General features: G+C 45.0%; 1 protein-coding gene across 2 annotated transcripts; it reads left to right on the plus strand.

Moving 5' to 3' along the window:
• The first annotated feature begins 6,928 nt into the window (after positions 1 to 6,928).
• Positions 6,929 to 15,532, plus strand: C1S (complement C1s). Of its 2 annotated transcripts, XM_033053494.1 has the most exons (12): positions 6,929 to 7,230; positions 7,679 to 7,744; positions 8,156 to 8,360; positions 9,449 to 9,626; positions 9,877 to 10,002; positions 10,647 to 10,846; positions 11,070 to 11,223; positions 11,457 to 11,572; positions 11,804 to 11,882; positions 12,137 to 12,274; positions 12,754 to 12,828; positions 14,272 to 15,532. In XM_033053494.1, the coding sequence occupies exons 2-12, from the start codon at positions 7,740 to 7,742 to the stop codon at positions 15,054 to 15,056; spliced, it is 2,061 nt and encodes a 686-aa protein (XP_032909385.1). In that variant the 5' UTR covers positions 6,929 to 7,230; positions 7,679 to 7,739; the 3' UTR covers positions 15,057 to 15,532. The 2 variants fall into 2 exon arrangements, with proteins under 2 accessions (XP_032909385.1, XP_032909386.1); XM_033053495.1 differs by lacking the exons at positions 8,156 to 8,360; positions 9,449 to 9,626.
• The last annotated feature ends 820 nt before the right edge of the window (positions 15,533 to 16,352 follow it).

Here is a 16,352-nt window from a genome sequence, read left to right on the forward strand (position 1 = left end):
TGGCTGCGGCGCGGCCGGCCCCGCCCCGCCGCGCCTGCGATTGGGTAGCGGTGGCAGCGGGGCAGGGCCCTGTGCGCACTAAGGCAAAGGTTACCCGCGAGTGGGCGGTGACACGGGCCGGGACCGCCGGCCAATGATTGGGGGAACAGCTGCTGGGGGCGGGGCTGGGGCCCGGCGGGGCGGGGCCTGGGGGGCGGGGCGGGGCGCGGCTCCCGATTGGCTGCGGCGGGACAGGAGAGCGGCGGGGCGGGCCGGGGGTTATTCGCGGACACGAGGCGCGCGCGGGGAGGGCGGGAGCGCGGGCGGCGCCTGGAGCGCACTCTGGGCCCTCGGCCGAGGGCTGCGACCGAGTCTCGTGTAAGTCTGAGTCTGGCTCTAAGTCCCAGTCTAGTTCTGAGTCTAGCTCTGCTTCCTGGCTCTGACTGTGGGTCCTGGATACTGTCTGTGGCTTTGGCCCTGACTTCAGTCGTGGCCTCGGCCACAGCTCCGTCCCTGGTCTTGGCCTCGGCCTCAGCTTCAGCTCAGGGCGCTGCTTGAGCTTCCCCAGCACTGCCGGGTCTCTCTGGCCCAGTGGCTCCCGGAGGGCAGAACCCGATGCTTGGGTCATGTGGCCCAAAGGGACCTGCTTCCCCTGTGCTTTGCCCTGCGCCAGTGCCACCGACTCAGTGTGCCACAACCACAGATACGGTGTCAGTGGTGCTCAGCAGCAGGACAAGGACCTGTGTCTATGAACTAAACCACAAGAAGTTCCACCTCCACGAGGAAGAACTTCTTTATGCTGAGGGTGGCAGAGCACCAAACATGCTGCCCAGGGCAGTTGTGGAGTCTCCCTCTCTGGAGACATTCAAAACCTGCGTGGATGCATTCCTGTGTCACCTGCTCTAGGTGACCCTGTCTTGGCAGGGAGGTTGGACTGGATGACCAGAGGTTCCTTCCAACCCTAACAATTCTGAGATTCTGTAACTCCAGCCACTCAGCAGCTGGGCCCACGCAGACTCCTCATAACTCAGCTGCTGGATGGCCTTCTCTTAGGTGTGTCCCTTCATGCAGCTGTCCATGTGTGCATCCCAGGTTCTCCTCAGTTGAAGTTCAGGTGCAATGGATGTGATCCTCTTCCCTTGTTTTTGTTTCCAGTTTCCTGCTGGGTCACTTGGCTGGGCAAACTCAGTGAAGTGGCAAACACAGGCTCACACAAAAGTTCACATAAAAAGGGGCCTCTGGAGTTCTCTCATCCAAACTGCAACTCTCAAGCAGGACTCAAAGCTGGAGCCATTTGCTCAGGGCATTGCCTAGGTAATTGCTGTACATTTTCATGGTTGGAGAGCTCCCAGCCTTTCTGGGCTCCTGAACCAGTGCTGAATCATCCTCTTTATCCTCCTTGTCACCACTCTTTTAGGCAACAGCACCAGCACCTAGATCCCATTTCTTGTCAAATCTGACTGGGAAAGGGACTGACTGGCAGCATGGCCTCATAGACCTCATTTACTTAGGAGACCAGGCTAAAGACCTTGCCTCTCCTTTCCCTTCTCTTTTCCAGGCTAAAGAAATCCAGATTTCTCAAAAGCAAAGCTCTAGTCACCTATCCACTGGGTTCTTTCCTTTTGGTTCACACTTCTCTTCCAGCGGGGGGTGAGGTAGCATGTGAAGAAGGGAAGATCCTGGCCTTCTCCTCTAGAAGTCCCCTGAAGGCAGTGTAAGGTGCAGAGTGGCAGACCAAGATGTATAGCAAGGGTTTAAAAACCCTCCTGGGTAGCTGATTCCATCAGGTTAGACTTTATAAACAGGTTGCTGTGTTTGGACCATCCTAACTAGTGGACAAATTTGCCATTTTTTTTGGAAAATCTGAAGACTAGCTTTTCAAGACATGTCTTTTCTCTCATTTCCACATTCAGTTGTATGTTTATGGTGTTTAGGCCCCTTTCCTAAGTAAATCTGTTCTATGTGAGCATGACTGTCCCTCCTCAAGTCATGTTTGACAAGAAATGATCCACTTAATTCTCTAATTTACTGTTCTCAGAGAAGAGTTTCAGAAGCAGCATCTGTTCCTGATATTGCCTAACAATTTCCATTGCAAGATTGCTTCCAGTTGTTTGACCTGTTTAGATTAAATGCTTGATAGTTCTGACTTGGAGTCAGAAGATAGTAGCTCTGAGAGCAGGTTTTGAGTCAGATCATGATGAGTGTACCACTACTTTGCAGTAGTATTATTTTTTAATAACCAGGGCAGTATTATTCTTGAGAGGAAGAGCTGTAGCCAAAAGTCTTGATTTACTGTCCCTTAGATATACCACGATTTCATAACATTACGTGGGTATTGATGTGAAACTTGAGGTTCACATAAGCTCAATGTGGCACAATGGGAATGCAGCTGCTGAATCCAGTTGCATTGACTGTGTTCCAGTGGCTCTTCCAGCTCTCCCACACACCACAGCCACAAGACCCTGGATGCTTCTTCGAGAGCTCCTGAGAGACTTTCCTCCCAGGACCATTTCTTGTATGCTGAGGAACAGAAACAGGAATGTTGTGCCCTGCCTTGACAGTGCCTCTTCTCCCAGGCAGGCACAGGAGCCTATCGTGATTGAAATGGCCATGGGAGAGGATCTGGCTACTTGTGGCAATGTGTCTGTCGGGGCAGTGGGCTTAGGCTTGAACACTGATGGGGAGGAGGAAGATACTGGAAAAACCAGAGCCAGAGTAAAATTAAATATGACAGAAGTCTGCTGCTGTCAATAACCATGTCAAGGGAAAAGCACAAAGAGGATGGAGAGAGAAATAACCATTAGCAAGAGATGGAGTATAGAGGGAGAAGAGAGATTGCTTGGAATTACAGGCAGGGAAAGACATGAAAATAAGTTTTCATTAGAAGGATGAATAGGTTGCTGTGGAGCCAGTGGGGGAAAAAAAGCCAGGAATGGGTGAATGGCAAACCAGAGAGATGGAAAAACTGGAATTTGGTGGATGTTGGAGGTGGGAAAATAATAGTATACTTGAAATCATGTCACCTTTTTAGTGTGAAGATTACTGAACAAATAAATCATAGAATCATTAGGGCTGGAAAAAGTCTCTAAGAACATCGAGTCCAACCACTAACCCAGCACTGCCAGGTCCACTGCTAAACCATGTCCCTAAGCACCACATCTACACATTTTCTGAACACTTCCAGGGATGGTGATCCCACCATTTCCCTGGGCAGCCTGTTCCAATGCTCGAGCACTCTTTCAGAGAAGAAATTTCTCCTAATATGCAACCTAAACCTTGGCAGCTTGAGGCGCCGTTTCTCGGCCCCGCCGGCTCCGTTCCCCGCCCCCGCCGCAGCCCCTGCAGCTCGCAGCCCCGGTCACCAGCGGACTCGGGCGCTCCGTGCCGGGACCAGGAGGTGCCACCCAGGGCGGGTCACGGGAGTCACCCCCGACATCCATTCTGGGGCCGGGCGGGGCACTCCCGGGGCCGGGACTCCTCAGGGTCCGCGGGTCTCTGCTGCCGCCTCTCGGTGCCGCCGGGACCGGCGAGACGGGACTTCAGTCCGGGAGAACCGGCGGGCTCTCGTGCCGCAGGAATGTCGCCACCGCAGTTTACAGTCAAGTGGTTTCGAGGCTGAGAGAATTGGGGCTGCCCAGCCTGAAGAAGAGAAGGGTCTTTCCTCACGAAGGCACCTTCCAGTGCCTAAAGCGAATACAAGTGAGCTAGAAAGGGACTTCTTAAATGGGCAAGTAGGGATAGGACAAGGTGGAATGGCCTTAACCTGAAGAAATGTAGGTTTAGAATGGATGTTAGGAGAAAATTCTGTACTGTGACGATGGTGAGGCACTGGCACAGGCTGCCCAGAGAAGCTGTGGATGTCCCACCCCTGACAGTGTTCAAGGACAGGTTGGATTGGGACTCTGAGACCCTGCATGGTCCAGTGGAAGATGTCCCTCCCTATAGCAGGGCTTGGAAGTAGATGACCTTTAAGGTCCCCTCCAACCCAAACCATTCCATAATTCAGTGAAAGTAAGCCCAAGTATTTCAGAATATTTTACTGTAATGAATGAAACATGCAGGACGTAGGAGAAGGAAGTCAGAAGGTAACAGGCATCTCAGTGTGGTATGGTGCAGTGACCTGAGTGTTCCCAAGTCCCAGCTTTTATTGGGAGATAGTGGAAGCTTTGCAATGAGACTCAGTGATGGAGGGAATAAAACTGTGGTGAAAATTCCCCTGGTACTGTTTGCAGAGGTGGAAATCAGCTAATTGTATTGAATGGTTCTGAGCCAGAACGCACCTGCACTGCCAGGTTTTCCTGGGGTTTATCAAGGGCTCCCAATTTAATGACTGGCAACAAAACTGGCCTGGGTCACAAGAAGGAGGTGGGAAGTGCAGCATGCAAGAAACCCACAGAACCTCTTATTGGCAGACTGGGAAACAGGCAAATTACTGTCCAGGTCTTGCTAAATTGAGGATTTTTACTTCTTACTTCTGTATTCTTGATTCCCTGCTACTTTTATTCCCTCAGTTCACTCAGTTAATGTTGTTTTCTCCTTTGATGTTTATGCCCTTTTTTTAAATGCACTGGCTCAGTGTTTCCAGGTGGAGATGTGTGTGGCTTTTCTTGAGAACTTGGGAAAAACTTTTTTTTCCCAACTTCCTGGGGGAAGACAAGCCTGTCAAGCCCATTTTAAATGATAATTTTATGAAACGTGAAACACTGCTGTGCTTCACAACATCTGGCAGAAAGGTTACAGCTACACAACTCTGAGTCATTTTAAGAAAAGGGCTGTCATGCAATTTGGGAAAAGTAGTATGTGGTCATGTAATTTAGGAATTTAGGAGAATATGTGTGCCTCGGAGCAGAATTATATTGCATCGGTGAATTTAATGTTATCACTTATTAACCTTAATGGCATGATTTTGCCTCTTTTAAATTGTTATCTGACATAGTTGCAATGAATTGTGAAATATATTACCTAACTGTTTCATCTTAAGAGTTGAAAAAACAATACAGATTTAAGAAAATGCAATCAAATGTTGTATATATATATTCAGTGTAAATATATATCAATATTACCAATCTTCTGCATAAATAATTAGCATTATATGGATATGTGACCAGATAAAATGCAGCTATTTCTTTAGTTATCTTCAGCAATATTTTTCTTAATTAATAGAAATTAATTGATCAATAATACATATTTCTTAATTAATTTCTAAATAATTATTAATATTCATATGCATATTCATCTGCCACTGCTACAGATGAGTTGAGTCAGATTTATATGAAAATATAGAACTCCCTTGTGATAAAATGACATGCATTATATATCAGTTTGCACTCATTTTATTTCCACCATGCCCATTTTTAAAAATGATTGTGGCTTGAAGAGTCACTGACAGAGTTTTTACATTGCACAGCTCAGAGGAGAAAGCATCTCTCTGTGATTTATAGTGTATCTTTCATCACTGTTTTCCTGTTCTCAAAATTCCAGTTCAAAACATCAAACTGCCCTCTGAAGAGACATCATAAGTGAGATGACACTCTGTTTTCTTTCTCTTTCCATTCTCATCTTGACAAAGAAAACAGACTAGGCATGTTCTTCAAGGAAAGCCTTTATCCTGACTGCAATGAAGTCAGTTATGATTCATCTGGAGGTGTTTCTCTCACTTGACAATATAAAGGAACTCTTTCAGATGGGCTGCGCTAATGTACTTTGCCTATGGCCTGTTGAAACTTGAAGTATTTTTTCTCCTGTCTAAAACAAGCTCTGGAGTGTGCTGTGCTGGCTGTAAATGGCAGAGGCTGTAATGGAATTTTAGATTTTCATTTATTGTCCAGTCCCAGTGCAGCTGGTTTGTGAGGAAGAGGAGGTTTCTAGACTATTAGTGACAGATATTTTAGCTTATATTTTGGTCTTTGCTTGTGGGCACTGGCTGGGCTAAGGGTTCTATCTGGTATAAGTCTTTGAACTCCCTTCTGCAAGGGTCTTAGATCTAACTTGCTGCAGGCCTAAGTTTGATGAACATGAACATGATGAGCATGCTCTTTCTTCTACGAATCTCACTTGGTAAATAAAAATGTAGTTATGTGCTCGTAGTCCTAAAAGGGTCCCCATACTGAACTCAGCAAAACTCCTGCTCCTACTCCTGCTGGTAGCCTCAGAGGGGCACAACATTGAATAGGCCACTATTATTTTTATAGGTCACTTTTATTTTTCCTCTAAAAAAAGCGTCAGGAAAATTAATCCACAAACACGAGAGGTTTATGTCCAAAAAGGAGACAGAGGAGTCCTTTTTGCTTTATTCGAATAAAGGGAGAGGCCATGGGGCATTCCCCTGGGGTCTGTAGAATTTTTTTTTGGAGGACGAAACCTCCCTTTTTATCCTATTTTCCTAGCCACATTTCCCTCTCTCTTTCCCCATTGGCTGAATTACTTGAGAGGTACAGACTTCCCGGAACACATGATACCTAAGATTCCCCTCTAATGTATAACTCTCCCTTTTAATTTTTAATTCTTATAGAATTCGTAGTTTTCCCCCATTGCTTCTTTCATCTTTCAATATCCAGTTTCATTTATCAGCAAACCTACAGTTTGTTTGTAAAGGTAAATATCTTTTTACATTCATCAATCAGTGGAATCTTCCCCTTTGTTTCTTTTATCTCTCAGTGCTCGTCTTATCTACCAGCGGATCCACAGCTTGTTTGTAAAGACAAATCCGACATTCCTCTCAAAAGGGTCTCTGAAGCATCAGATGAGGAGCAGTAGCAGCAACGCTGCAGTAAGACTGAGCTCCACCGAGATGATCTCTGGACATGATGATCAGAGTTTTGTATGCAGAAGCATTGGACTCATCCCTATTCTACACCCTTTGGATGTTGTTCCCAATTTCAAAGAGGGAGGGGAAGGGAGACGGAAGGCAGCCAAAAACTCTATTCCCCTCCCTTTTCCCCAAAGTCACCTGATTTCCCGAAAATACAACCAGACTGGTGCTCTCCCCACGGCAACTTCAGCCAAGAGGATTGTGCAACTCTTTCTGGGAATTTCCCTTCCTGCCGAGAGCTTTCAAACCAGCATGTCACGCTAGAGGGAAGGCTGGGAAGCCGCATCCCACAGATAGAGGGTGCTGCGATATTGCGAATTAGAGCTCCCTTCCCCAGAACTCAGTTTTGGGTGCGTTTGGAGGAGGGTGTGCACAGGAAGAAAAAGGAGAGAAAGAAAAGTGAAGAGACAAGAAAACCAGACGTGCACTACGGAGAGAAGGTAAATTTTTCAGGCATCAGAAATGAGAAAGAAGGATACTCCCCGGTGTCGTTGTCTGACAACTGGAAGAGTCAGGACAAGGGGCTTCCCAAGCTCAGGGTCTTAGCATGATTTTTGAGGTGCTGGGAAGAATGGGTTGGGTACTTCTGGGGGATGTATTCTCTATCTTGATTTGCTGTGCACTAGCATGGTGTCTGCATTCACTGATGATCATTAGAGGAGAGAGTGAGCACTGTTGATTACCAAGACAGAGATTTTGTCATTGTGGATCTTAACCTCCCTTCTTGATGCTTGGGTTCGCTCTGTGCAGGAAGGGACAGAGATATAAACTTGTTTTCCAGACAAAACCTTGACCTAGTCTTCCAAAGGTGGGGTATTAGGGTCTTCCCTGCTTAGCAGACACACAGACACACAGGCAACATTAACCAATCACCGTCTTTTGTCCCAGAGTGTAACTCCAAAGTCCAGTTCCTGAAGTTTTTTCAGAAAGGAAGAACTGCATTTTCCAGATGTGGTGAGTTACTAAATCTCAAGGTTTATTAGTAATTGTATTCTATAAATCATGTGTTTTCCTTGTAAGACTACTGATTTTCAAATCTGAATGTATCTATAGCCCAAATAGCCTCCAGAACAGGACAATGAGTAAGGAAGAGCACTTACGATCCCTGTGTTCAGCTCCTGCAGTTTTACCAGCTCTTACAGAGATTGAGACAAGCAGAGAGCACAACTGAGGTTGTGCCACTTTGTGAAAAGCTACAGGAGAAAGACAAATCCCACATAGCCACAGCACTGGCCCTTGACACTCGGGAGCCAGGAGCTCTGCTGTGTGCTGTGTGCAGCCAAAGTCTATCTTGTTCACTGGAGCTGTGCACATATGAAATTGGAGAACACTACTGCAATGTCACCTTCCCTTCTCTTTCCTCAGGTCCTTGATCTTCTTTTGTCTCCCTGTCTGGGCTGATGCAGCCTCTATGTATGGAGAGATCTTGTCACCCAATTATCCTCAGGGGTATCCCAATTATATGAACAAAACCTGGCAAATCCAGGTCCCTTTGGGATATGGTATTCACCTTTATTTCACACATCTGGATCTTGAGCCATCACAGGACTGCGAATATGACTTTGTGAAGGTACTGTCCATGCCCTTGAGTAAGAAAAAGACAAGAAGGCAGATGAGAGCAGAGAACAGCAAAGCTATGCACAAAGCTCAGAGCAGGAAGAGGAGTTATGCACTGCCTTCCTGTTCTGAGCTCCAAGAAGTCCAAATGACTGGGTATATCTCCGCTAGCAGTCATGAAATCGATTCAAATTTGCTTTGTAAGCATGTGAATGTTGTCTGCTAACTGAGTGTCCCATTTATGTCCCCCATCCCATGTTTCTCCATATTCTTAGGAAAAGTCTTCTTAGCCATCACATTGCTATTGCAAGGTATATTCCTAGCCATTGAAGTGTAGATGTAAAATGACCATTTTCTTAGGGCAGTAGTTGTCTGTGCCTGAAATTATTTGGAATTAATCAATGAGTAGACATAGATGATTTATTGTGAACAGAAATTGATAGGAAAGGATGGAGGTTAAAAACAATCCATCTGTGTAGGGACAGTGCCCATTCAGATAAAGTGCTGTGGTCCCTCGCACTGCAGGTTTTTATGATCTGTGCACCACAGATTTCATAAAATCAGCTCTGCTCTCTGCTGTCCCACAAGGCACAAAAGATCAAGTACTTCCACACAAACAGACAGAAACAAGACCATCCTATCCTGCCATAGCTCTGTGTGAAACGGAGCAGTAAGGTCAAGTGCAGCGCCAGGACACCTTTGAGGAGGACCAAGGTGGGACAGAAGGATGAGTGTGCTGTGTGATAACCTGTGTCCTGCAACAAACCAAAGAGCTTGTTAGGCTGCTCTGTGGACTGTCATGGTTGGTTTGGTTGCTTTGAAATACAGTGTTTTGGTGGGTTTTTTTGTACAAGTGGGCCCAAAGAAGGGATGTTAACAGCACAGAGTGTAGATTAAATTGTATCTGAGAAATTAAGACAAGTATCTCACTGGGAAGACAGTAGGAGGGAACACTCTTCAAGTGCCTTATGAATATCATGAAACTGGCTTTCCAGGGGCTCCATTCAGCTGCATCTGAGCACCTAAAAGCTGAAAGACTCAAGCACTGGTAATTCCACACGATACAGTAGCGAGGTGAGGTGTCTGTGAATCCTTCTGCAGATCCAGTCTGGTGGCTATGTTGAAGGTGTGCTTTGTGGGCAGAAGAAACATCGTGCCCCTGGCTCCCCGATTGTGGAGGAATTTCATGTCCCTTACAACACCCTCACCATGACATTCCAATCAGACTTTTCCAATGAGGAGCGTTTCACTGGTTTTGCTGCCTACTATATTGCTGTGGGTAAGGTTAAAACAGTGTCCTCTGAATCTTTGTAGTGTCCAGGCTGGGAAGAAAGATGACAAGAAAGGTTTTTCTTACAGAAATACCTTATTTTAAGAGATCCCAGAAGACAGAGCTGCATTCCAGTATGGACAGTATAAATACTATCTTAAAGATGCCTTTTTCTTGTTGTCCACTAGTGTTTGCTTCAATTTCTCCTGCCCTCAGGGCCCTTTCCTAATTTGTCTGATTCATCTTTTCACACTTGCAGACTTGGATGAGTGCATGGATTTTGTGGATGAGCCCTGCAGTCATTACTGTAATAATTATATTGGAGGCTACTTCTGCAGCTGTCCACCAGATTATTTCCTCTATGAAGACAACAAAACTTGTGGAGGTAAGAGATGTGCATGAGCTGTGGTTAGCAGCAAGAGTTAATTTAGGCCGAGAGAGATATTGCACTTGGAAAACTTTATCAACCTTCTCCTCCATTTGTGACAGGTATATTTTTGGGGGAAAAACCCATACAAGTGCAAATCTGAACTTCAGTAGACAGTGGTTTGGGGAATTTCTATTAACACATTCTTAACAATTTAATTTTTATTTCTCTGTCAAGAGAATTAAGAAACTACTGAACAACGTTCTTGAAAGACTATGATGGAAAGCCTTCTTAGCATATTGCTATCTGTGAATCTTTAAATCTCTGACAAAACAGGGAAGTTCCATAAGGACACAAAAATTGCCAAGGGCCTACTTGGCTTGAAACAAAAAGTTGCAAGGTCACAAACGGTGCATGTTGAAAGGAGTATAATATGAGGACCTGAGCATGAAGAAAGGAAGTCTAAATCTCAGGTGGAGGATTAAAAGGAGTTAAAGTCCCTGGCTAACTGGATAGAGATTGGCCCTGGCTGCAGTGTTGTGACGTGGTTATTGCAGGTAGCTGAGCAGACTGGGAAAGTGGTGGAAGAGGGAGAGCTTGTCAGGTGCACATATGGAGCATTTCCTTTCTGAATCCTACTCATGTTCCTTCCTTAATCCTAGTGAACTGCAGTGGAAATGTCTTCACTGAACCAACAGGGGAGATTGCCAGCCCCAACTATCCCAACCAGTACCCAGAGAACTCTCGGTGTGAATACCGAGTGGCTCTGAGCCCAGGCTACTCTGTGGTGCTGACCATTCGCAGCGGGGACTTCGATGTGGAACCAGCCGACTCCAACGGGACCTGCCACGACAGCCTAACAGTAGGTGTGCAGTTTAGGGAGCTTAGGAGTCAGGGTGCTCTGAGCCTCCCATCAGTCTTCTCTTATTTAGAAGACTTTGGGACTGCTTAACTTTATTTTCAATTATGTTGTCTTTTGGAGTTTGTGGGAATACATTTGAATATGTATGCATTGAGTGTGTATTTTAATTGCTCTCTCAATACATTTGGCATTTCTCATTTATTCTTGTTCCATATTTTTCCAGATTGTCTCTGGAAAACAGCATTTTGGTCCCTATTGTGGCAGCAAATTCCCAGGTCCTCCTGAAATCAAAACCAGGAGCAATATTCTTGACATTATCTTCCAGACAGACCACAGCACACATCACAAAGGCTGGAAAATACGCTACTATGGAGACCGTGAGTAAACGCTTGGGAATGTGTTCATTCTGCTGCTGAGTTAGGGACAGGGCTTGTCCCAGGTCACATTCATGGCACAACAGCATGTTAACATGTTCACTGCTGCTGGTATTGAGTAAAGAGTATGCCTGCTTACTAGGGGAAAAATATCACTGGGGAGAGGGAAGCTGGGAGGTGGCAGGAGAGAAAATCTTGAGCCAGTTCATCACTGATTTCTGCCTGTCTTTTCAAAGCTGTAACCTGTCCCATGAGTGTCATCTCCAACTCCGTTCTTCACCCAAGGAAGGACAGGTATATCTTAAAGGACACTGTGAAGGTGACCTGTGTGGAAGGCTATGAAATTGTGAGGGTAAGTGAAATAAAAAAGTATATACTCCCTCTGGCCCACTCAGCAACATCTCTAGGCCATTCCCACCAGGGATCCTGAGTACCTTTGGGAACCCAAAGTTTTCAACACAGCAGTAGTAGGAGAAAACCTCTTCCAGCCACTGCAGTATTTTGAGGCCCCTCCGCTGGAGCACCTGTGTCAGATGCATTTCATGTCCAGAGACTTACATGAATCATGTGGTTTTTTTCCTAGCAACGAGATAGCATCACAAGTTTTCTCTCCAGCTGTCAGGAAAATGGTGAATGGAGCAACTCCCATTTGAGCTGTGTTCGTAAGTGACCTGTGTCTGTACTGCGGGAAGGGCATTGGAATGGAGCATCTAGGCTCTAGATCCACAGCATCTCCAGATTAGGAGGATACTGAAGTACTGGGATGTGAGGACACTGAAGGGACAGAGAAAGTGAGCCCCCATGACTGTACGGGGATTAGAGAAACTGAGTGGTTCCCTATCATACAAAATAATCATATTGTTGAGTGAGGATGCCCCTTTGATTGTATTTCATCCTTTTTGTTCCTTCTCTGCAGCTGTGAACTGTGGTGATCCCCCTCCTGTTGACAACGCCCAAGCCTCATACATCTCTGAAGTCCGTGAGCCGCTGTACACAGCTGCTGTCCGCTATCAGTGTGAGGCACCTTACTACACCCTAAAAAACAAAGGGCACGGTGAGCATTGCCTCTGCTACACATGCATGTTGCTTTGGTTAAAGGCCTAAGAAATGGTTCTGGCACCATCATGGGGCTGGGATTTTATGCTGTCAGGTCAAGACTGGTGTGGGGTTACAGCCAGTAGTTTTGTGTTGCCTCTGTGTTTAATACACTCTAACAATGCCTGGGCTGTTGACCTTAAATGCGTTAGCAAGTCTCTCTCCATTTGCCTTGTGAGTGAACCATGCAAGGTTTTGTCATGTGTGGCACAGAGTTCTGGTACAAAAGCAAAGGACTCCAGAAATCTGTTAGATGAGGTTTCTCCCAAAAAAGGGATAGAAGCACTCTGGTAGGGAGACAACAGCAATGTTTACCAAGCTGTGCTTGCTTTGGAAATCAGAAGGTTGATATATCTGATATATACACAGTAGTGTTATTTATCCTGCATTCATCTCAGTTGTGTCCTTATGGAACTCTTTTCTCTCATGTTTTCCAAGAGATATATCAGTGCTCAGCCAGTGGAGAATGGGTCAATGAAGAGATGGGAACAAAGCTACCAAAATGTGTCCCAGGTACTACCGAATACTGTATGTGCATGTAGTGTATGAAGAACACTGCTTCTTTCATCTCTGTATTTTTCTTTTCTCAACTTCCAGCTGATAGAAGGAATTTTAAAACCTGTGTACGGTTCAGTTTACTCTCGTAGAGGAGGCAGCATGACTTGGCCTAATTGTACACGATGTCTTTTCACTCCTTCAAAGCCCCAGATCCTCACCAACAAAGTACAAGATCCAGGGGGAGGAGATTCAACCCTCTTAAAAGTTCAGTCACAGCTTAGATAGTGTTTTGGATTATACAAGTACACAGTGAAAAAGCCAAACTGAAAGATAAAGCTCAGCCAATTTACTGTCCAAGAGGAGGCTATAAAGAATATGAAGTCAAATTCTTCTCAGTGGGACACAGCAACAAAAGGAAATGACAGGCTCGAGTTGTAACAAAGGAAACTCTGATTGTATCTAAGGAAAAATGCTCCCCCAGAGCACTAGAACTGCTGTTCATAGAGGCTGGCTAATCACCATCCTGGGAGATGAGCAGAAGTTACCTGTCAAAGCCCCTGAGTAACCTGGCTTTGGAGTTAGGAGGGCAGGAGGGAGGGCACTTAGGGAGGAATAGGTTGAACTAAAGGCACTGAGAAGTACCTTTCAGCCCAAATCTTCCTATGATTATGTGAAATTCTTTAACAAATTCTGCTTCATGCAAATTAGAAGCTATCTGCTGGCTATAGTTCCTTAATCTCTGATTTTCTGACTAAGGATTCAATGCAAACAAGGCGATTTGGTAAGGAATCTATTTCCTAGCTATGTCAGAAGGACCAGTCTTATTTATGTCCTTATTCTTAACATTCTCCAAAATGTTACTGAACATTTTCCTCAAAAAGCATGGAACATCTCTGCACCCAGAAGACTCACAGATAAGATCTGCCAGTGCTTAAGATTTTACATACTTATAGAATGGAGAGGAGAAATGGTAAAACATCAGTGACAAACCTGAACTCTTAACCTGAGAGTATTTGGAGTTCACAAAAAAAACAAAAATAAAAAAATTAAAGAGCAGTACCATATTTCTAAGAAATCAGACAAGTATTTTTTCAAAGACAATTCCTTCATCTAAAGAGCAAAGGAGAAATGTCAACTAAAAGGCAATTAAATTTCAAGTTTTGACATACCTAACACTGTCAGTGACAACTGCTTTCCAGAAAACTGAATTTGAGAATGAGCATTTTAAATCTAAATTGAGTGTTGATAGTAAGTTTTCTAGAACTTTCTTTGATTTCTCTGTAGATACTAATTGCAACATCTGTGGTGTAAAATATAAATGTGGTTACTCAGATTCAAAAAGTATTTAGGGAACACAGGCAGGAGGGGACTTATTTAGCAGTACCAAAGAAACCCCTGTTTGTAACTGCTAGTTCTCCCATCTCATTTTTCTCCCATCTTTCTCTCTTTTCTTTCTAGTCTGTGGGGTGCCTAGTAATCCCATCCGAGACACAGGACGGATTTTTGGAGGCACCCGTGCCGAAAAGGGCAACTTTCCCTGGCAGGTGTATTTCAATAATCCCAGGGCAAGTGGAGTGCTCATCTCTGACAGATGGGTGATGACTGCAGCTCATGTGCTGGAGGGATATGACAAACCCACCATGTATGCTGGGGTAATCGATGTTCGTAGAGAATCCCTGAAGTGGGAAGCCGAAAAGCTTATCCCAGAAGCTTCATTCATCCATCCTGGTTGGAAGGAGGAGCCCACAGAAACCAGGACCGATTTTGATAATGATATTGCACTACTGAAGCTGAGGGATCCCGTGAAGATGGGTCCAAACATCTCACCCATCTGTCTTCCTGGTAAATCACCTGAATATGAGCTGCAAGAAGGGACTCTGGGCTACATTGCTGGATGGGGCCAGAGAGAGAGAGGAAGACTCCCTGGTGATCTTTGGAAGGCCCAGATTCCTGTGGTGAGCATGGACAAGTGCCGATCTGTGAAACCAGGCTCCTCCGATGATTCTGTCGTTTACATATTCACTGACAATATGATCTGTGCTGGTGGTGGCAAGGACAGCTGCCAGGGGGATAGTGGTGGAGCCTATGCCATCCAGGATCCTCTGAATGCCACCCGGTACTATGTCGCGGGGCTCATCTCCTGGGGGCCAAAATGTGGCACCTTTGGTCTTTACACCAAGGTGGTGCATTACTTGGACTGGATTGCAGAGACCATGAGCAAGCACGAGGATGAGGAAGTTTAGCAGAAGTAACTGTTTCTCCTTTCAGCATGGTCACCCTTTCTAAATGTTATGGCTACATGTTTGGGCTGGCTGTGACCCTGTTCACTTGGTGTATGTAATGGGCAATATATAACACATTATAATTCATCGTGTCTATGCTGAGTGGAGAGTCAGGAGTGTGGATCTGTTTCTCCCTCTGTCATCATGTCTGGGAAGGGAAATTCTCCTTCTTCCACTCATAGTAGCATAAAAGGAAGACATGATTCTGAATAAAGAGGCTCCTTCTGCTTACTTTCTTTTTTTTTTTTTCCCTATGCTATTTTTTCTCTCTTGGAAAAGACCTAGCTGTACTCCATTGAAACCTGACAGGGAGGTTTCAATGAATACAGAAGAGAATAATGTTTGGTTCCCAGGGAAGGTTCAGAGCCTGGTTTCTGATTTATGTATTTCCTGACCTGTTCAGAATATCGAACAGCATTAAAGAATGTCTAAACTGCCTTTTGTGCAATGTGCTATTGTGCCTGTAATGTCTTTCTTCTTCTCAGTCTAAACCTAGTTCTCCTTGAAACTCCCTAAATCAAGTGTCAAATCATATCCTGACCCTGCCAGCTTTCATCAAGCTGGAACTCATACCATCTCACCTCTCTACCAGAGTCTTTATGAAGTGCTTTTGAGATTGTTCCATCTCACTGATCAACCATTATCAGCAATGAGGACTTCAGTCTTCTGAATTAAGTGGAAGAGAACAGACATTTTAAAAAGAATTTCATTCACCTAAGTGCCACAAGAGACTGTCCCTAAATCTCTTGAAAACGTTCCCTGAAGCTCTGAAGTTAGCCCCACTGTCAGCAGTGGATTGGACAGAGACTTCTTCCAGCCTAAGTTTTTGTAGGAGTTAAATGGTGAGGAGGATATGTGCAGTTCTTGGGAGATTTTATATGGAATCCTGCACTCAGCTCAAGCACCTTCAGTTTTGTGTAACAAGCAAAACATTATTGGATTGTTGGACTAGCAACCAAGGATCTTTTATCTTGTTTCTTTCCATGACCCATAAGAACACAGTATGCTATTTTGAAGTAGAAAAACTAGTCAAGAAGACAGCTCCAGAGAATAGCCACAACACAAGAGAGGTCACCTTTTCTCTGAATCAGCATCATTTTAGAGCTGCTGTCCCACAGTTTAAAGCTTTATTTCATATAGTATTAAAAAAAAAATCCATCCTCAACTTCTGATCAGCAAAGTTTCTCCCTTCTTCATGAGATTGGTTGTTGCCTTCCCTGGTTTTGGGATGTGGCATCATGCAGGCAAGTTATTTTT

The sequence above is a fragment of the Catharus ustulatus genome, chromosome 2, assembly GCF_009819885.2.
Source record: "Catharus ustulatus isolate bCatUst1 chromosome 2, bCatUst1.pri.v2, whole genome shotgun sequence".
NCBI classification, from domain to species: domain Eukaryota; kingdom Metazoa; phylum Chordata; class Aves; order Passeriformes; family Turdidae; genus Catharus; species Catharus ustulatus.

Coding starts and splice junctions, on each gene's coding strand:
- C1S (XM_033053494.1), top strand. Junction 10,003..10,646: donor AGACAACAAAACTTGTGGAG/GTAAGAGATGTG, acceptor CCTTAATCCTAG/TGAACTGCAGTGGAAATGTC. Junction 11,224..11,456: donor AATACGCTACTATGGAGACC/GTGAGTAAACGC, acceptor GTCTTTTCAAAG/CTGTAACCTGTCCCATGAGT.